Here is a 21,724-nt window from a genome sequence, read left to right as displayed (position 1 = left end):
GATGATGGGGCAGGGTGGGGTTGGGGTACGGATGGGGAGTTCCTCTGCCACCACTGCAGATCAGCCCTTTGGCGAGTTTCTTTTCCACTGGCAGGTTGTATGTTCCTGGGGCTCCTACAGTACCCTCTCCAAAGAGATCTGAATCTCAGCCTGGGGGAAGAGGGCAAGAGGGGAAGGGCCCACCCTCTAAGTTCATTCCTTGTTCGCTGTCCACTAGCCCTATGGGTGGCAGCTACTTTCTTCTGCAGCTGCTATATCTATACCCTTTAGAATCCTCTTCTACCCCTTTTAGTAGTTAACGACCTTTTCTTAGTTAACACTTCTTCATGTTAAATTTTCTCTGTTCAAATTACTGGGGTAGTTTCTGTCTCTTGACTGATACAGAATTGGTCACAGGACACGGACCATTAAAGATAGGATTTGGAAGTGGTTTAGTTATGTTTCAGGGCTTGAGCTCAGTGCTAAGTCCTTGCCAATGGAAGTGGGATGCTAGTAACACACAGCATGCATTGGCACAACAATCAAGTTATGGCCTGCAGTTGGTTATGATGACATATCCACTGAGTAAGTGCCCTGGGAGTCCAAGAGGCTGTTGTCTTTTGACCATTACAAAAGTAATGTTAATAATCAAAGTTAATAATCAAATGTGATTTTAGAGAGATTGTTGATTTAGAGAGCACAACTACAGAGACTGTTGTGCTGCGGCGTGCACGGAGCACCCACAGGAAGAAGTAATCAGCTTGTCCTTAACCACTCAGCGTGAGTCATGGTCTGAGTAGGGAGAGCTTCCATGGCAAACCTAAAAGAATCTGACAGGGCTGTTATTGCTGAAAACTAAACACACAATTTAACTTGTGTCAGTTTCAAATTTACAATGTCAGTTGAATTCACAGTCTCACCAAGTTTCTTATGTGAAAGTTAGGGCATTGATTGGGAAGGAAGGGAACTTGGAAACTTGGAATGGGAAGATATGGTTGGACTCAGACAAAACGGAGAATCTCGAACTTCTTTGCTATTCTGAGTCTCACTGACCAGGGCAAACAGGCTTCTTCTCCTGTTTCTGAGAAGACTGACATTGTGGGGCAGATGCCTTGGCAAGAGGATGCTTAACCTTCTGAAGAACCACTAGTTCCCAGGAAGAACTTGGATCACATCTCAGCATGCTCTAAGGCTGGCAAACTTTTTCTTAAAGGACCAGGCAGGAAATACTATCAGCTTTGTGGGCCATGTGGTCTCTGTCACAACTACTCAACTCTGCTACTATAGTACAAAAGCAGACCTAGACAATACATAAATGAATGGGCATGACTGTACTCCAATAAAACTTTATTTACAAAATCAGTTAGTGGGCTGGATTTGATCCATGGGCACCTGATTTACAGGAAGGAATTCAAAAGCTTAGGGAGGTAAAAATGTTAAAGGAGATTTTTAATATGCAACCTGCATACTCACCTACATCCCCTAAAAATGTCTAGACAACAGTCCCTTCACGAAGGCACTGAGAAATACATTAAGGGCAGCGTCTGCAGCCTAGAAAAGCTGTGTGATTGTAGGTCAGGAATGGGAGGTGTTGCCATTAACAAGGGCTCCCTGATTCAACAGGAATAATCCTGGAGAAGCAGAGGCCAAGAAGCATCACTTAACCACCAAGGACGAGATAGATTCTTTTTACCAAAAAGGGCAGCAGGGATACAGTGACAATCAGAATGTTGTGGCCTGTGGGGATCTCTCCCACAGGCCAATTAATCATGGTGTCCCCAGGAATGGAACAGATGAGTAGGCTACCAGATCAGTGTTTGATCTATGTAACGGAAAAATCTCCACACAATAGGTGGCTAAAAAAACTGACTTAAAATCACAACAGTGGAGAGTCACAGATTCTCAACCAGTTTTTAGACCTAAGCCAATTGGTATACTCAGAGCCCCTTAATTAAAGGGAAGACAAGGTCCCATTGAGCAAGGATCCATAGCATGGACCCCACCCAATTCCTGAATTTGAATAGCTGTAATTGGCAATTGGTAGAATCCTCTATACTGGCTCTGTGATCCACCGGGTAAGAGTCATTATGACAGGAAGAACTAAGTGAAAATCCTGGAAATTCCTCTCTACCAAGACAAACCGGAAGCAAAACCCCACGTCTGAGAATTGCAAAAGTAAGTGACAATACCTACAACTTACAGAAGCGCGAGAATACATATCACATGATCATTACAACTTGTCTGTTTGGTCTATGTTGAAATCAGATGGATTTTAGATAATAACTATGGATAATAAATTTAATCAGGTAGTGACGCTATTTGAAGCTACTCTTCCAGATCTTTACTAGAACAAATTAACACAGCCCTTAGCATTTTGCATGCAGCCATTGCCCTGGTTAATGCTTTCTTCTCCATACCAACTTGTAAGGACCACCAGTTTGCTTTTACCTGGCTTGTATCTGTGTACACCTTCAAAGCCTTGCCTCAGGCTATTTCAACTCTCCTGTTCTTTGCCATAATATAGTCCACAGAGATCCTGATCGTGTTGACATTCCACAAAACATCTCAATGGTCCACTACATTGATGACATTATGTTGAATGAATCTGGGGAGCAGGAAGCAACAAGTACTTTAGATGCCTTAGTAAAACATAACTGAATCAAGAGAGTGGCAGATAATTCCCACAAAAATTCAGGGACCTGCCACCTCAGTGATGTTTCTGGGGATCCAATGATCTGGAGTATGTCAAGACATTCCCTCCAAGGTGAAAGACACAAACAAAATGAGGAAAGTGCTTGGTATCCCTTTTTGGAAGCAACATACACCACATCCGAATAAGCAGCTTCCACCCATCTATCAAGTCACTTATAAGGCTTCCAGCTTCCAGTGAGGACCAGAACAAGAGAAGGCAAGCTCATTTTCTACTTGGGCCTTATGACCCAGCAGATCCAATTATACCCAAAGTGTCTGTGGTAAATAGGGATGTTGTATGGAGCCTCTGAAAAGCTGTCAAAGGAGAATCATGCTGCAGAGCTCTTGGATTTGGGGAAAAATCCATGCCTTCTTTTACAGATTACTCTTTTCCTTTTAAGAAGCAGCTTCTGATTTGCTACTAGGTCTTGTTAGAGAGTAAATGCCTAACTATGGGATATCAAATGATGTGTCCTGAGCTTCCTGTCATGAACTGAAAGTTATGTGACCAAGCCAACCATAGACTGAGTGTGCACAACAGCAATCTATCAAGTAGAAACAGCATATATGAAGACCAGGCCTGGCAGGTCTGGAAGTTACAAGCAATTTGCGTGAACAGGTGGCTCAGAATCCTACAATTTCCTCTGCAATGCCTCTTCTCTCAAGCTATACTTATGACCTCACGGGTGGTTCCTTATGATCAGCTGAGAAAAGAAAAAGTCTGAGCCAGACTTACAGATGTTTTCATACGGTATGTTGGCACCTACCCACCTGAAAGCATTACAGCGCCACTCAGGGGTGACCCTGAAGGACAGCAGTAAAGGTAAAACTTCCCAGTGGGCAGCTCTTCAAACAGTACATTTGGTTTTCCATTTCTGTAGTGAGAAACGACCAGATGGACAGATTTAGATGCATCAGCAATTATTAACTATTTGGATGAACAGTTAAGGACTAAAAGAAAGATTAGAGACAAGGAAATCTGGAAAATCGATGTGTAGATGAAATTCTCAGAAAGGGTATACATAGGCTGTGAAGATTTCTGCGTCCTGGAGAATGCTCTCCAGAGGGACCCTCTGCAGAGGAGGCTCTCAGGAATGAGATGGACAGAATGATACGCCTTATGGGGATCGGGCAGCCTCTTTTCCTGGCCAGCTAGCTCAGTGGGTACGGGGCAGCAAGAATAGTCTATGCTCGGGTTCAAAAGCATGGACTTCTTACCAAGGCTGATCTTGCTACCACTACTACTGAGTTTCTAATCTGATAACAGTAGAGACCAGCTAAACTTCTGGTATGGCACCCTTCCCAGGGAGACCTGCCAAACACCTGGTGCATGTTGATTACATTAGACTTCTTCCATTATGGAGGGGGCAAAGATTTATCCCCCTCTGAAATAAACGCGATTTCTGGATTTTCCTGCCCTGCCCATATGCTTCTGCTAGCACCACCATCCATGGAGATACAGATGCCTTATCCACCATTACCAAATTCCATTCTTCTGGTCAAGGAACTCATTTCATAGGAAAGAATGTGCAGCATTAGGCTCAGGCCCATGGAATTAACTGCTTTTATCACATACTCCTTAACTGAGAGAAAGCTGCTAAGAGACAGTGTAATGGCTTACTAAAAACTGATTTATGGCACCATTTGGGAAACAACACCCTTAAAAACTGAGGTTTTTGTCTGACAGGATGCTGTATATGCTTCAAATCACAGACTATTATATATGGTGCTGTCTACCTAGTAGCCAGAATACATGGGTCTGGAAATCAACAGGTCGGGGTAGGAGTGGCTCTTCTCACTATTATGTCTAATTACCAACTTGCACAATTTTGTTTTGCATCCTGGCAACTCTGAGCTTTGTTGATTTTGTCTTAGCTCCCAAGAGCAGGGAGAATGCTTTCACCAGGGGACACAAGGTTCCCAGTAAATTGGAAGATGAGATTGCCACCTGGCCATTTTGGGCACTTTATGCCACTGAACCAACAGGCAAAGAAAGGGATTGTTGCTCTTCTGGCTGGAGTGATTGATCCTCATTACAAAGGGGAAACTTAAGTTACTGCTACAAAATCAGGGCAGAGAAGACTATATCTGGATTTCAGGAGATTCACTGGGATGTCTCTTCCTTCCGTGGCCAGTGGTAAAGCTTAATGGAAACAACAGCAATACAAGGAAAAAACAACAAACAGGCAGAGATACTGAGATTTAACATCATTCAGTATTGAAGGTCTGGGTTACCCTATCAGTTAAGTAACTCCAATCACCTAAGGTTCTGACTAAGAGCAGAGAAAATATGGAATGGGTAGTAGAAAAAGGAAGTTACAGAAACAGGGATTACACATAAATGCTTGTTATGTGTACGTATATAAACTAGTAGGGGTGCCAAAAAAATGTATACACATGACTTTTGTTATCGATACATATTAAGTATTACAATTTTAAACAGTTTTTTCCTTTCTTAAACGGTGTATACATTTTTTGGCACCCTATTTACTTCTCTCTCTTTTTCTCAATATTTTATTCAAATTTCTTGGAGGTTAACTTTAGAATTTAGTCTTACGGTAACAGAATGTTCAGTAATACCGTGTGACTGAATTTGAGAGTAAGTAATATAGTCATCAATGGATACGTCATCAATGGAGACTGTTAGGACTGCGTGTCTTTGGGGAGAAGGTGAGAACTCTTCACTTGTTAAGGGTAACTATTATACATCTTGTTCAGTAGAAATTTTTGGTACAACATAAACATAAGGTTAGTTCTGTGGCTGTACTGAACTTCAAATGCGTGTATAAAGATGCACATAGATGCTGATTAAGCATAGAAGTAGTTTGTGCCAGTTATTAATTTATTGCCTTTCAGTTCCAAATTCATTGTTCTTTGAGCCTTGTAGACTTTTCTTTTACCAACTGACTGATACTAAGCTTTGCCAGTTGAGGGTGCTAGAGAGACACTGCAAGTCCAAAGCAGGAGAAAGGGACTCTCCTTTTCTTCCCGTGTTTGATTTTACCTACAGGGCCAAGGCCCTGGCATGCAAGGGGTCTGACTGCATTCCCCACAGCGTCAGCCACACTGAGTCCTCTAGCAAGTTTCCCCAGCAGTAATGTCCCTAGAGTAATGGCCCTAATAGTTCTGTTGTGATTTGCAGCCTCTAGCAAGATGTTCTGCCCAGACAGCATAGCTCTCACAGTTCAACAGCCTTTGGCCTGGGTTAAATGTTTCTCCAAGCAGTGGTCCCGCCATTCCGCTCTGGCAAGCTTTTCCTTCACCCAGTGACCACTCTCACTCACTGTTCCACTGAGGCCTGCAGCCACGGCCAGCTTCTTCACCACTGACACACTGAGTGTTTGGAGGGCAGGCACACCCTTCCCAAACTAGGTCTAAATCTCCATTAAGTTTTCTTTGTTCACTCTCCCTCAGCTAACTAGGGCTAGTATGTGCTTTCTATTGGGGCTACTTCTATAGCTTTTAGTACTTAACAGTTCCTATTATTAAATTATCTCTGTTCAAATGACTAGTGTGATCTCTGTCTTATGATTGCACAGTGACTGATATAATCACCTGAAGTGTGAGTGTACATGAGGAAAACGGAAGGCCAGGGAGAGAACCCTGAAACATTCCTATATGCAGAGGGCAGGAAGAAGAGGCAGAGCCAGCAGAGGAAACAGAGGGAATAAAAGGCAGTAGAGGGGGGAAAACAAGAAAGAAATGCTTGGCTTCCAGAGCCAAGTGAGGAAAGTATTTCAGAAAAGAAGGAATGATCAGTTGTGTCAAAAAATACCGTGAGGTGATTAAGGTGAGAACATACTGCTGACCAAGAGACTGGCAGCAGGTTCAACGACCAATAGAGATAAAAGCCTAAGTGGAGTGGTTTGTGAAGCAACTGCCATGTGAAAACACAGAGAAGTATTAACTACTGAATTTTGAGGAGTTCTGCTACAATGGAGAGCAGAAAAACAGAATGCACATTTTACTCAACCCTTGTCAGCAGGTTGGGTGCAGAGCAGAGCAGGTGGAAAAGTTCAGTTTAAGCAAAGAATCCTTTTCTTTTAAGTGCATAGATGAGCTCATTAAAAATTAAGAAAAACTCCCCAGGGATCAAAAATTAAAAGGAGGCAGAAAACTAGAGTAATAAAATAAAGCCACATCTACCATGAGGGCAAAGGAAACTAGTATTGCACATGGGCTTCCTAAATAAAACTGGAATTCTTCGGGGGCTACACATTCATTGTATTAATACAATACTGTTCTCAAGTTCTATGTTAATTTTAAGTTCCAAAATACCAGTAGCAAAGATGTAATACCATTATTTCCAAATTTAAAAATAATCTTATATATGAATCATTAGCATTTTGAGGCATCCAGAGTTATATACTGCATTAATTTTTCAGTTCAACATGGGTTATATAAAGTTTGCTTCTTTATTTTCTTCCTTCTCTCAAGTTTTATAGAAATAAGTCAACTAAGCAAAGCTTCAGCTGAGAATAATTCTTACTCTAGTTCAAAGACTTTTGCACAAATGGCATGTATTGTTTTCCTAGGCCTGCCATGAGAAACTAGTACCACAAACTGGGTGGCTTAAGACAATAGAAGTCTATTCTCTCACAGTTCTAGAGGCTACAGGCCCAAAGGCAAGATGTTGGGAGGGCCATGCTCCCTCGGAAAGTTCAAGGAAAGAATCCTCTCTGGCCTCTTCCTAGTTGCCAGCAATCATTGGCGCTCCCCCTCAGTCTGCCTGTCGTCACACTGCATCCTCCCTGTGTGTCTGTGTACCTGTATCTTCATATAGCCTTCATATAAGGACACCAGTCACTGGAGTTAGAGCCCATCTTAATCCAGTATGACTTCATCTTAACCTGATTACATCTGCAAAGTCCCTATTCCCAAATACGGTCTCATTCACAGGTACCGGGAATTAGGACTTCCACATATCTTTTTTGGGGGATACAATTCAACCCACGTCAGATATAATAATGAAATAGAATTTCCCTGTATAAATCACAAATCTAAAGACAATGAGAACTCAAAATGCTTTCTTTGAAACAGACATTATAGCTTGTTAACAATAAAAGGGCCCTACCAAAATAAATGTTATTGAAAAAGATGTCCTCAAAGCTATCAAATATGAGATAGTATTATATGATGATGAAAAGAGTCACAAAATTTAAAACTGGATTATATTTATCTTTTCACCTTACTCAGACTACCATATAGGATAGTCAGAGAAAATTGCACAAAATTAATAGCACAAAATTGGACATCTGGGAAAATTGCACAAAATTAATTACTTTTGCAACTCAATGATAATACCATTAATGAACTTTGCTTTTTAATACTGCTTGCTGAAACTTTCTTCATCTTATGAAGAATTTATTTTTTAAAACATTTAGTAATAATTAAAATAATGTGTAGTTACATTTTTATAATTTCATCCTTTTAACTTGATTATTTAGGTTTACAAATTTTATATTTAAATATACTATTTAATTTCACTGATTTTAACTTTTTAACTTTTCTTTTGATTTGTAAATACCTAAAATACAGATATTTAATTACATGCAAAAATTTTTTTTGCAAAAATCCTTCCAAGTATCTGTATTGTCATTTTGTTTCAGTATTACAACCACATCTAAAGGGAAGAATAGACTTTTTAAAAAATGTGCCTGGCAGTAAAGAAACACATCAGGAAACAGACTTTTGTATCCTGGCCTGGGTTCTAGATGGAGGGGGAAAATCAGACCTGAGAATTCACATACATAGGACAGTTTACGCAGATCTTAGATTTGAAGTTATACTATTTACATGATCTATGCAATCCCTGTTAAAGAAATTAATTTTTAATAGTTCTGGATGGTAGCACCCCAGGCATCTAGCAGAAGGAAACACAAAATCTCTGGAAGAACACACCTTTCATTCAGCCCTCAGAGGATTCACACAGGTAAAGAAAGCCCAACAAACATGAATTTATAATCCAAATTTTCAAGCACATAAGAAAATGGATCGCCAGGAGGGAGTCAGCAGGAAAATATCCTCAAAACAGCAGAAAGAAAAACACAGCATCTAGTTATTTGACATCTACAAGGAGTTATTTGACAAATAACTAGATTTTTATATTTTTTATCTGATAAGTATATTTAAGACTAAAGATATAAAAGAAGAAATCTAAAACATAAGCAAGGAATAACATATTATAAAAATCTAAGGCAAATATGAAAACAAATAGAATTCCTAAAAATGACAATTATCAAAATTAAACACCTAATGGATAGGTTAAACAGCAGATGTGAAAGAATTGCTATAAAGAGAATTAAGAGCTAGAATGAAGATCTTAAGAAATTTTCCAGAATGCTACGCAGACAGACACAAAATGTAAAACGAGCCAAGACATAATAGTATAGAATTAAAAGAATAAAAAGTCTATTAAAAATTCAAGTTTGATTATAATTAACAGCTAAAATTTGTTAAGAGGATGCAAGTTTCTAAAGGAACTTTCCACTATATCATTACATAGAGAAGTATAAAAGGCTGGCAAATATTTAGAAAATATTTACTTTACAGACATCAAGAATATAGACATTATTCGTGTTGCATATCCATATTTCTGGTTATTCTGTAACAAGTTACCATAAAATTGAATTATCTGTTTGGCAAAATTCTCATAAGACAGTCTATATTAACTATAATATAAGGACTTATTGTTATAAAATGTTAAGTCCCAGGATCTTAATTCTTGTATATTTATTTGTTGAAGAAAATAGTATTTGCTTACTGAATGTTTGAAAGAGATACCTGTGTTTTACATTATTTAAACCATTATGACTTGAGTAAATTTTTGTTATAAGTAACTCAACCAGTATAAAACCATACATATCTTTTCAAAGTTATGAAAATCCACCTGTTTTCCTCTTGAATCAATGATGACAGAAATAAAAATAAAAGTGATTATAGAAGAATATTTAAACAGTTTAGTGCTTACCAGAGAGTAATGGGGGAGGGGGTGGTAGAAGAGGGAAAATGGGATCAAATATATAGTGATAGAAGGAGAACTCACTCTGGGTGGCGAACATACAATGCAAGATATAGATGATATATTGTAGAAATGTACACTTGAAACCTATATAATTTCACTAACCAATGTCACCCCAATAAATTTAATAAATAAATAAATAATACAGAATCATGACTTTTCTCTACAACCTAATACAAAAATCTAATCCTAGAAGGAACCAACAATTGTGGCAGACAGTTTTTCAGGACTGATTCAAGACATAAATCCATAGATTCAGGAAGCACAACAAACCGTAATCAGAATAAATTAAAATAAATCACATATGTACACGATTTTATTAAACTACAGAACTGTAGGACAAAGTAAAAGAAGACAGTAAAAACTAGAGGAATAATAACTCTCAATCAGTAACTCCAGAAGCAGTTAAATTAGCATTCAATAATTGAAGTCAAAAATCAAAACATGTTCAGAACTAGTAGCATACCAAGGGCAGGGCAGTCGTAACAGTTCATCCCGAGTAGCAATACACTGCTTATTGAGAATTTTTTTTTAATTAAAGTTTATTGGGGTGACAACTGTTAGTAAAATTACATCCATTTCAGGTGTACAATTCTGTAATACATTATCTATATCTCACATTGTGTGTTCACCATCCAGAGTCAGTTCTCTTTCCATCACTATATATTAGACCTATTGAGAATTTAAAACAATACTTTTAAAACTGAATTTTTAAAAGTTTGCTTTTTAAGAAATGTAATGTCTCTGATAAAATATTTCTGCTGCCAGAAGAGACCACTCCCACCACCCTGTTCTTGGTATGCCACTGGTTCAGACAAGGGAAACAGGGAATTTCCAACCAATCTTTATTAAAGAAACTCTAAGACTATATTTTAGGAAGAAAGAAAATGATATAAGAAAATATTCTGAGATACAAGAAGAAAAAGTGAACAAAGCAATGTATAAGCATAGGTAACAAAACCTAAGTAAGCACTGACTAGAGATTTTATTTAAGTATACATAAATATTTAACAGTAACCCTAGAAGAGAATAGACTCTATAACTTTTAAGTTAGTAAGAGTAGAAGGAAGTAACAGTAAATTAAATGGCTAAATTACAAATTCATGTTACATGTTATATCATTTCAACTTGGCCCTTATCATGGCTAGACAATCCTTTCCTTCATCTGCTGATTCTCACATTTCTTCCAGTCATAATTCCTACCTTTTTCAACCGGAACTCCTCTACAATACCCCCATGCTATACAGTAACATTCCCTACCACTTTACTAAGAAATCTGAAGCTATCTGTATATCCTCATCTGCCCCTGGATAATAATGACAGCCTTGTTCCAACAACTGAATCCTCTGTCTCTCTACCCTGATAGGCCAAACTCATCCGCTTCCTACAAATATGCTCAGTTCTGTTTCACCCTAAAATATCCTCCTCTCAACCCTGCTATCCCTTTTTAAGTTAAGGCCTTCTTTCTTAGTTTCCAATTCCGAATTACACATATTCCATAGTCATTAAGGACAGAAAACTTAGCTTCTTTTTTCTTCCTATATTCTTTCTTCCAACGTGATATTGAAAACTGGCTCAGAATAGGCATGATCATAAGAGGTCCCATAAAGCAAAGACTGCGTATAATATTCTTTATACAGCATCATGAGCAAGTGGACATACAATAAGTATTTCAAGTCTTTTTTATATACTGACTATTGCTTTCTTATATTTGTGAGGGTTAGCAAATTGTGACAACTTAATCTATGGTCAAATCTGAGAGCCCCTTACCCTTTTTCAGCTTCCGGACAGCCAACATACAATGACTAGGCGAGAGATCCCATATTCTTAAGGTTTTATCATCACTTACAGTAGCACAGATGGGCAGATAAGGATGTGTAGCCAAACCCCACACCTCTCCTTCCATGTGTCCCTATAAAGAAAACATAGTTAAGATCAATTCAACCTAAAACTAGGTGTATTTAGAAGAAAACTAAAGACAACATTTGACAATATATGATAATGATAGGATAATGAATAAGTCCTAAAAGTTTTTATCTTTGGAATACATCTTAAAACAGCTTTGTCACAACTTTATCTCTACAGGTACAATATATTCAAACTACTACTTAAAAAATTAGCTTAAAATTCTAAAACATTCACTGGCTAGAGAGAATAGGAATTGGCTGCCCTGGAATGTTAATAACCACCATACAGAAGGGACTTCCTGTATGACAGAGTAAGGAGCTCCACAGACCTGCTCACCAGTAAAAGTGGTGAAAATTATTTAAAACGAAAAACAAAACCACTTAAAATCTCTGGAAATGGTTCCAAGGGGAAACAAGTGAAGAAACGTTTACTCGCGAAAATCTAAATTCTTTTTTTATTTTTAATCGACCTCTTTTTTTTTTTTTAATTGGGGAATATTGGGGAACCGTGTATTTCTCCAGATCCCATCAGCTCCAAGTCATTGTCCTTCAATCTAGTTGTGGAGGGCACATCTCAACTCCAAGTCTAGTTGCCGTTTTCAATCTTTAGTTGCAAGGGCACAGCCCATAATCCCACGCGGGAATTGAACTGGCAACCTTCTTGTTGAGAGCTCACGCTCTAACCAACTGAGCCACCCGGCCGCCCCTCCAGAAGCTCAGCAGCAGCTCATTTTCTTCAATCTAGTTGTGGAGAGCGCTACTCACTGGCCCATGTGGGAATTGAACCGGCAACCCTGTTGTTCAGAGCTCACGCTCTAACCAAGTGAGCCAACCAGCCACCCCTCTAAATTATTTAAGAACAGTGAGAGTTTGTAGTTTTAGAACTGAGACTCACTCCTTTCCTCCCTCTTCCTAACTCACTGATGTGGAAACTCCACCCCAAACTGATGGAACCAAGAACACAGGTGTCTCCTCCACTACCAGCTTTAGTTGGAGGGCTATCTTCTCAGAAAGAGGCAGCTGTCAGCATTTCGAATCCTGCACCCAACTATCTGCTATGGAGGCAGAATTAATGGTAGGTGCTGCTGAGAGGTGGGTGCTCCCTTCTTCTGCCCCCTCATTCTGAAATGGAGGCTCTACCTTGGCTGTGGTGTCACTGAGAATACTGGGCCTCAGTGTCAACCCAATAAGACCTGAAGCTACTGCTCCCTCTCCCACACCAAGCACTCAGTTTCTAAAGGAAGGTACACTCAGAAAGAAGCATTCCATTGTCCTCACCCTCAACTCCAGATCCTTGCATGAGATTTAACCTAGAGGGAGAAGCAAGCAATAAAAACAGCTCCTAATCTCTTCTCAAAGGAACTAACTTCATTTATTGCACAATGTGGAAAAGTTCCAGCCTAAAGGTGCTCCCCAAAATAATGGAGGTTGTAATGAAAGGTAATTGGGAGGTGACTGGTAGACTCAATGGACACACAGACTAAACTGAAGGTGAGCTAGTTTGTCCAAGAAAACAGAAATCTCAGAGATAACTGGCAGGAGACTGCTTAAAAAAAATCAAAACAAATCTCAAACACTAACATAGGGCACTATTCCTTTTAAGGAACCTGAATTTAATTGATTTAGTCTGTGGAACAGTTTATGCTCCAGGGAAATGCTGAAAACAATAGCACTTTAATAGCTGGTTGTGGTCTGGAGGCCATTAAACAGGTGAGAATACTTCCCAAATCATCTGATAAAGCCAATATTACCCTTACACCAATACCAGACAGACATCACAAGAAAACTATATACCAATATCCTTTATAAATATGGATGCTAAAATCCTCAACAACATACTGGCAAACTGATTCCATTATAGAATTATACAACCAAATCGAATTCATCCCAGGAATGCAAGGTTAGTTTAAAATCCGAAAACCAATTAATGTAATACACCATATCAAAAAAACAAAACAACAACAAAAAACATGATCATCTCAATAGAGAAAACACATTTGACAAATGTTTTGATAAAAACATGCAAAAAACTAGGAATAAAAGAAAAGTTTGTCAACCTTATAAAAGGCATCTATGAAAAATCCACAGTTCACATTGTACTTAATAGTGAAAGACTGGATGCTTCCTCCCTAAAATTAGGAGCAAGACAAGGATGTATTGTACTGGAGGGTCAAGCCAGAATAATTAGGCAAGAAAAAGAAATAGGCATCCAGATTAAAAAGGAAGAAGTAAAACTATCTCTATTTGCAGATGACACAATCATGTATATAGAAAATCCTAAAAAATCCACTAAAAACTATTAGAACTAATAAAAAAGGCCAGTTATTTTAACAAAATAACTGACACTTGTTCACTGAAAATTATAAAACATTGTTGAAAAAGTTAAAGATCTAAATAAATGGAGAGATCCCATGTTCATGAATTAGAAGACTCAATATTAACAGGTACTACTTGATCCACAGAATTCCACTGCTACATTGTTGTACATATTTAAAAAAAAATATATATATATATATATACATACACATACATATACATATATCTAATATACATCATATAGCTAATATATATCATATATATAGTGTACATACATTCTCACTTTCAATTATTATAGTTTTATATTATCTGTACTTCTAGCATGAAGAGTTTCTCAAAAATTTCTTGACTATTTAAAAATATTTTTCTCTTCTACATGATTTTTAAAAATCCTTTCCAGCATTTGTGAAAAAATACCATAATTTGGATTATGATCATATTGAATTTATAATTTATTTTTTTATGTCTGAAACTAAAATTTTACAGTTGTCTTAACACAGGTCTTGCATATTTTTACCTACATTTATCCCTGGCTATTGTATAGTTGTATAGTTTTCTTTATGAGTACCATTTTCTAACTTGTTATTGCTAATATATAGAAATGCAATTGATTTTTATACGTTGATTTTGTATCTACTCATTTTAGAGGACTCCTTAATTAGTTCTAATAAATTTTCAGTTTATTCTCTTTAATAGTCAAGATATAGGGTTATAATATCTGCAAATACTGACAGTGTTGTCCATTTCTGCTAACACTTACAGCTCTTACTGTTTCATTTAATTAAATTGGCTAAGACCTCAACACAGTGTTGGACAATAATGCTGAGAATTGGTATCCTTATCTTTTCCTGATGTTTAGAAGACAGTTGATTCAAAACCTTAAACTCTATAATAAATATAAAAAATATTAGGATGTCATTTATGACTTCTAAAAATCTTACAATTATGAAATTGTGTTTTTTAACAGTTCCATCTATGGATTCATCTGTAAAAGTGTATTGTGTTAATATCTTCTAAGAGATCATAAACATGTTAATTTAAACACCATGACTCCATCATCTTTTTACTTCAATGGAAAAGTATGTGACTGAAATTAAAGAATCAGACATGAAAGTTTGATAGTTAATTTAATATAAAATGTTTTATTTCCTTAAAAACTCTCCTGGGTACATCAGGATATTAACATTAAAGTATGAGCAATGTTCTCATCTATGTATGCTCTTTGGTATCTTAACAGGAGTGAAGTGGGGCTTGGAGAAGAAATAAGTCTGTATTAAGAAAGAACATAATTCTGTTTCAGGGTCAAAAGCAAGCCCAAAATTGGTGTTACTATATAGAGTTGCATGTGGACAATTTTTCATTAGGGTAGATCCTACCTCACTTGTTGTGTTTTATACTATCGATTTATTCCCTTCTCTACTTTTCAAAAAAAATAAATAAATAAAATAATAATACACACAGAAAATGTACATTTAAAAAATTAATACAGCATTTCTGTTGGAAATGTTAAGTATCAGCTAATCTTGCTGTTTCATTTTATATTTCTACCACACAAATTATTGTATTTCAGGATTTCTGTTTTATTATTAACATATTTTCACTGAATCTTTCAGCAACAAATTTTAGTATTCGTTTTTTATTTTTCTAAGTTAGAAACTTGAGACAGAATGAACTGAAGATTTTCACAGAAAAACAACTGCCTTAGGTTCAACAAACATATTTCAAAGAAATAAAATTAAATATGAAATAAATGTATTGGGTTAATTATAACCATTTTTTCTTTCCATTAAAAGTTTTGCAATAAGAAATTACTTAAAATATTGGAAATTATTTCACATGCTAACATGCACATTTATTTACTCAGAGCTACTCTTTAGCTATAATTAAATTTAAATTTTTTTGGTATATAGTAACATTAACAAATGTTTCCCTAATTAAGTTGTATTATTTTTCACCCCTATCAATTTTTGGCTCTTATGTATTGAATCAATTATATACAAAAGAAAGAAAAAAGCATATTAACATTTAAAATTACCTGTACCAGAAGTGTTATTGGGCCACTTTTATCCACTTCTAATATTTCACCATTCTTTGTGCCAACTAAAATATGACCATGTCCTAATGATATGGCACGTATAGATGGGTTATCTTCCAAGAGAAGACCTGAAATGTTAAATGGAGATGTTCTTCTAGGTATGAAGTTACTATAAGGATGCATATACATAAATGAAGCCAATGAAAATCACAAGTTTGATTTCTCCTGTATTCTAATAAAAGCACTGCATTTCCTCCCTTCAATTTACTCATCTCAAAAATATTTACCACCCATATACTACAATTCTATGATTCTATATTATCCCAGGTGCTCTACTACCGTTCTAACAACTGTTTCTTTTCCTCTTATATTTGTACCTCCTATCCACCTCCTGACACTCTAAGAGCATGTACCATTTCCTGGTTAGTAACTTTAATTCAACTCAATTTCAGACTAATTCATTTATGTCTTCTGCATCCTAGGCAGGCTTCAGAAATACATTGGTAAACATGATAGAACCAGCTCCTGCCCTCACAGAGTATATAATGAGGAAAGCAGATATAGTATGAGAAGCGTATTGAAAAGGAAGCATAAAGTAAGGGAATTTAACCTTTTTTTGGAAAGAGAATGGGAGTGGAAGGAATCATCCTAGAAGAAATAATGTTTGAGATTTAAAAAATGAATATATGGTCAGGCTATTGGAGGGGAAAGAGGCAGAAGAAAGGGCAAATTCTAGGCAAAAGCACAGTAGTGCCCACAAGAAGATGTGTTCCAAGATCCCCAGTGGATGTGTGAAACCATAGATAATACTGAACCCTCTGTGTGTGTGTGTGTGTGTGCGTGTGTACACACTACATTTTTTCCTATACATACATACCTACGATAAAGTTCAATTTATAAATTACGCAGTTAAGAGATTAACAATAGCTAATAAAATAGAATAATTATAATATACTGTAATAAAAGTTATATAAATGTGGTCTCTCAAAATATTTTATACTGTACACACCCCTTCTTGTGATGATGTGAATTACAAAATGCCTTAGTAAGCTGAGATCTTTCACCTTTTCACTTAAAGGAAGAATTTTATGGCTTCTTTTTTGGCATATCTGAATTGCCAGCATCACTACTCTTGTACTTTGGGGTCATTATTAAGTAAAATAAGGGTTACTGGAACACAAACACTATGATACCATGACAGCCAATTTGATAACTGAGTGACTAAAGGGCAGCAGCATATACAGAGTGGAAATACTGGACAAAGGGATGAGTCATGTCCCAGGCTGGATGGAGCAGAATGGCAAGAGATTTCATCATGCTACTCAGAATGTCACTCAATTTAAAACTTAATGAATTATTTCTGAAATTTTCCATTTAATATTTTTGGACCATGGTTGACCTCAGGTAACTGAAATCACAGAAAGGGAAACTGAGGATAAGGGGAGACTACTTTAATAGCATACAGACGGGACTGGAGGTCAGAGAGTGTGAGGCAATGCCTTAACGTGCTGAGAGAAAGGGTAAAGGGGAGAAGGGCTTCCAAGGCTAGAGAGGCAGGGTCAACAAAACACCAAAGTGAAAGAAAACACCAAGTTTGAAAACAAACTCCTGGTCGATGGTAAATGTGATGCTCATGTCACAATTTTCTTTGGAAAATTAAAAAAATTTTAAATTCACATTAATAATCTTGTTCTTGGTTAATATTTTTACCACGTGTATCACAGAAAATAAATTTTTAAAGGACAGCAATGATTCTGGCATTCATTTAAGTGGCTTCTCCCATTTAACTCAGATGCCTGTCTAGTAAAGAAGGAAAAATATATTCCATATGCTCCACCTTAGTAACCACATGTGTTAATGAGTCATTTGTCTTTTTTCCTACAAAGTAAGTTAAATCTCAAGGCACCTTTAGATCCTGGGGCCAAAGCAGCTCTTTTTATAGCATAGGTCTTGAGACATCTTTCAAAGGAGTCATCCCAAAGAGCTACTATACCATCTTTTCCTCCAGTTACAAATCCCTAGAAAAGTAAAAGGTTCAAATTAATAAAGATCTAAATATTTTTAAAAATAATAATCTTTATATTGAAAAATTCTAGAGGAAAGAACATTTATAGGCAAAAGTCACAGCTTATAATGAATGGAAATTAGTATAACAGTCTGTTATGTTTTTAAAATATCAACATGGAATCTGCAAAAACATTTACAGTGACACCAAACATTCTACTTTTAGGACAGGACTTAAAAAACACAGTTTTTTAATTTGGAACCATAAGGCAGCTCTACTGCTTTCAGCAAGTTACATATATTCTCTGGAGGCTTCATGATTTCATCCTTTAAAAAGAAAAGATAGTAACAGTAGCTGCCTTACAGGATATGGTGATAATATATAAAGCACTTCAACAATTTTTCACACATAATAAGTGATTAAGTTAAACTTTCTTTTTTTTTTAAAGCGGACCTATTTCACTCTGTGTTCAGAAGTTTGAAAAGAGGAATAGAAAAGGGTCAGGAAGACTAGCTCACAGATTATTATTGGGTGGCTCAGCTAAGTTGAAAGGCAGTGTTTCTTTCCTTGTGAAAAGGCTCTACACTCTATGATCAAATCCTGTTTAACTTAAAATATCTTTAGGTTACTTACTTTTTCCAATGCATGCATACTGAACACTGGCCCATCATGAGCTTTGACTGTTTTCACAAGAAAGACGTCTCTCCAAATACACACGTCTCCGGTGGACGTTCCAGAAAAGGCCATCTCCTCAGTCCAGCCATACACTGCACACATCATGGTGTCACTTTTCCCCAGTGTGCCTATGTAGCCTTTTCTTCCAATCAATCCTCCCCCTGGTTTATAAAAAAATATTACAAAAGTACTACTTTCAAAATGTGTAAGATTATAAAGCAGTAAAAAAATTTTTTCTACTGTTGTTGTTGTTAAATAGACAGACATGTAACAGTAAAGAGAGTTAAAAAGAAAAATATGGGTCTCTCCATTAGTGACTTGGGCCACACCTTGCTTGGCTGAGGCAGCTATACCTAGGGCTGCTTTTAGGCCACAGCTTTTTGGATAAACAAAATATACTAAGTTTTAATCAGTCCTCAGCACTTTTGATTGTTTTTCAAAATTTTTATTATACTGTACTCACCCTTCTTGTGATGCTGTCAATGATAAAATGCCTTATTTAAGAATATAAAAGGTATAAAAAATACAAAAACACCTATATATGCATTATAAACTTACTGAAAATATGTGATGCCATTTCCATCTCCCTTCTTCACTCCCTACTACTGTGAATGTGATGTTGATTATTCTCACGCATTCCTTTATATGTATTTTCCTACTTATTTATATAAATTCTTAGGCAATATGTCATATTATTTTCCATGTTCTAAAATTTCCTATAAATACCATCCTGTATGTATTCTTTTGCAACTTGCTTTTTTCACTAACGATTTGTTATGGAACTTTATACACGTTGATTTATACCTCTAGAAAACTCACTTTCATAACTATATAGCATTCCATGATATAAACACAACACTCTGTCCACTTTCCTATGAATAGGCACTTAAGTTGCTTCCAAGTTTTTGCTCTTGAAAACAATGCTGCTTTAAACATTCTTGTAAGGGCCTCTTCTATACAAATGCAATAGATTTTCTAGGAATACCTAGGAACAGGCTGGCTATGTGCAGAAGGAACAGCAGATAGATGAGAGGTATCATCTGTTACCAAATTGTTCTCCAAAGTTGACACCTAAATTTACAATTCCATTAATAGTGAGAGGAGTTCCTGTTGTTATCCACCTTTCAGAAACAGTTGGTACTGTCACACTACCAACTGAATTTTATTGTAGTTTTGATCTACATTTCTCTGATAATTAATGAGCTTCATCATCTTTTCCTAATTTTATTGACCATTCATTACCTATTGATATCTTCTGCTCATTTTTACAATTGACCTCATTATTCATTTATTGAAGACATATATGCTAGGCTCTACTCAAGGTACTAGGAGTAGAGCTATGAACCAAATGACAACAAAACTCCCTACTTTCATGGACCTTCCTGGTGAGAGACACTCAATAAATATGACAAATCAGTAAAATGTACAGTGTTAAATGCTGATAGGTGCTACGGATAAAATGTAAGCATAAAAAGGAGATAAGAAATGGGAGGAATCCATCGTAAGTAGGGTGGTTAAAAAAGGTCCCTGAGAAGGTGGTATCTGAATGAAGACCTGAAGGAGGCAGTAAGAGGAAATCATGCAAGAAAAACATTCTAAGCAGAGGGATCAGCAAGTGCAAAGACCCCAATGCAGGACCATGACAAGAATCTTCAAGAACAGCCGGGGGGCCTGTATGGACTAGCAAAAAAAGGAAGGGAGGCAGTAATGGGAGATGGGGTCAGAGAGGTCAAAGGCAGCATTACAGGCCACTGTAAGGGTTTCATTTTTACTGTACGTGAAATGGAAAACACGGGGGTGTAGAATGACAAGATCTGACATATAAGTTATTAACAGGTTCATTCTGATTTCTGGGTTGAGAGTAAATTGAAGAGTGCCAAGGATGAAAAGAGTTACAAGGCAATTTCACTCATCTGGGCAAATGATAAAGGCAGCATAGAGCAGCTTGGTAGCATGGAAGATGATGAAAAGTGGTCCTACTCCAAATGTATTCAGAAGATTGTCTTTTCTTAACATTGTCTTTTCTTAGCAGCTAGAGCTAGTGAACTTGGAAGGGCAGTTAAGTGGAGTGGTGAAGGAAAACAAAACCCAGATTGACTTCTCTCAAGAGAAAGAAGGAAAATATAAATTGCGAACTGAAAGTGTAGATAACTATTTGGGAGTATTTTAGTACATAGCTAAGAAGAGAAATTGATTAGCAACTAGAGGGTAGAGTTGAAAGAGGGGTTTTGTTTGGTTTATTTATTTAAGATGGAGAATTAACAGCACACTTGTAGGCTGAAGGGAGTCAGGAGAGAGGGCAACAGATAATGTAGGAGAAAAAGGGAAGAAGAGTTGGAGTGATGCCCTTGAGTAAGTGAGAGAAGGGAGCTAGTGCACATGTGGGGGGACTGGCCTTCACTAAAGCAGACTATCCATCTAGAGCAGAGTCGGCAAGCAATGGGCTGAGGCCAAATCCTGCCACCACCTGTTTTTGTATGGTGCCCTACTGTGAGCTGTAGGGGGCCATACCTATTTCCTTCTCTGCTCCCTGACTTTTGGCTGCCAACTACCGTGTTTCCCCCCAAATAAGACCTAACCAGAAAATAAGCCCTAACATGATTTTTCAGGATGACAAGCCCTGAACATAAGTCCTAATGCATCTTTTGGAGCAAAGCTTAATATAAGACCTGGTCTTATTTTTGGGGAAACATGATAGCAGCTGCCCAGGGCCTGAGCTGGTCACCATCTACAATTTGAGGACTTTGCTCATGGCAACTGCTGGGCCCCTAACAGTGGAATCACAGTCCAGGAGTTGCCTTGCCTCTTGCCAGCTGCCCATGTTGAGAAGGTAGGGCTCTCCAGGAGGAGAAGGAACACTAGGTTCAATGTGTCACTGGGGCAGAGTAAAGCTGACTATGGTCCCTACCCCCCCCACACACACAGCCCAACCTGCCAGTTCCCTTCACCACAGCAGGTTGATCTTGGAGGTAATGTCTCCAGTTAATGACAACTGGGGGACAACAAAGCGGATAAGGCAGGGCAGCACTTTTCTCTCTTGTTCTCTAAATACCTACATAATATTCTTGATGTTGTTCCTGGGCCTGAAAAGTCTA

The 21,724-nt window shown here is 37.3% G+C and overlaps 1 protein-coding gene across 9 annotated transcripts in view; it reads right to left on the bottom strand.

Annotated features, from left to right (window-relative positions):
• Positions 1-21,724, bottom strand: part of EML5 (EMAP like 5) — a 155,562-nt gene that overhangs the window by 55,423 nt on the left and 78,415 nt on the right. For all 9 annotated transcript variants that reach the window (XR_004423288.1, XM_033109198.1, XM_033109200.1 and 6 more), the window contains exons 18-21: positions 18,588-18,790; positions 17,856-17,967; positions 15,950-16,077; positions 11,462-11,603 (exon numbers count right to left, since the gene is read on the bottom strand). Coding sequence is in view for 8 of the 9 variants with exons in the window: in XM_033109198.1 (XP_032965089.1) it covers positions 11,462-11,603; positions 15,950-16,077; positions 17,856-17,967; positions 18,588-18,790 (585 nt within the window). In the remaining variant the exon portion in view is untranslated. The remainder of the gene's footprint in view (positions 1-11,461; positions 11,604-15,949; positions 16,078-17,855; positions 17,968-18,587; positions 18,791-21,724) is intronic.

This window comes from Rhinolophus ferrumequinum, chromosome 6 (assembly GCF_004115265.2).
Source record: "Rhinolophus ferrumequinum isolate MPI-CBG mRhiFer1 chromosome 6, mRhiFer1_v1.p, whole genome shotgun sequence".
Classification (NCBI taxonomy): Eukaryota; Metazoa; Chordata; class Mammalia; order Chiroptera; family Rhinolophidae; genus Rhinolophus; species Rhinolophus ferrumequinum.
Note: the sequence above shows the minus strand (reverse complement) of the source record. Positions and strands in the feature narration are given on the sequence as shown.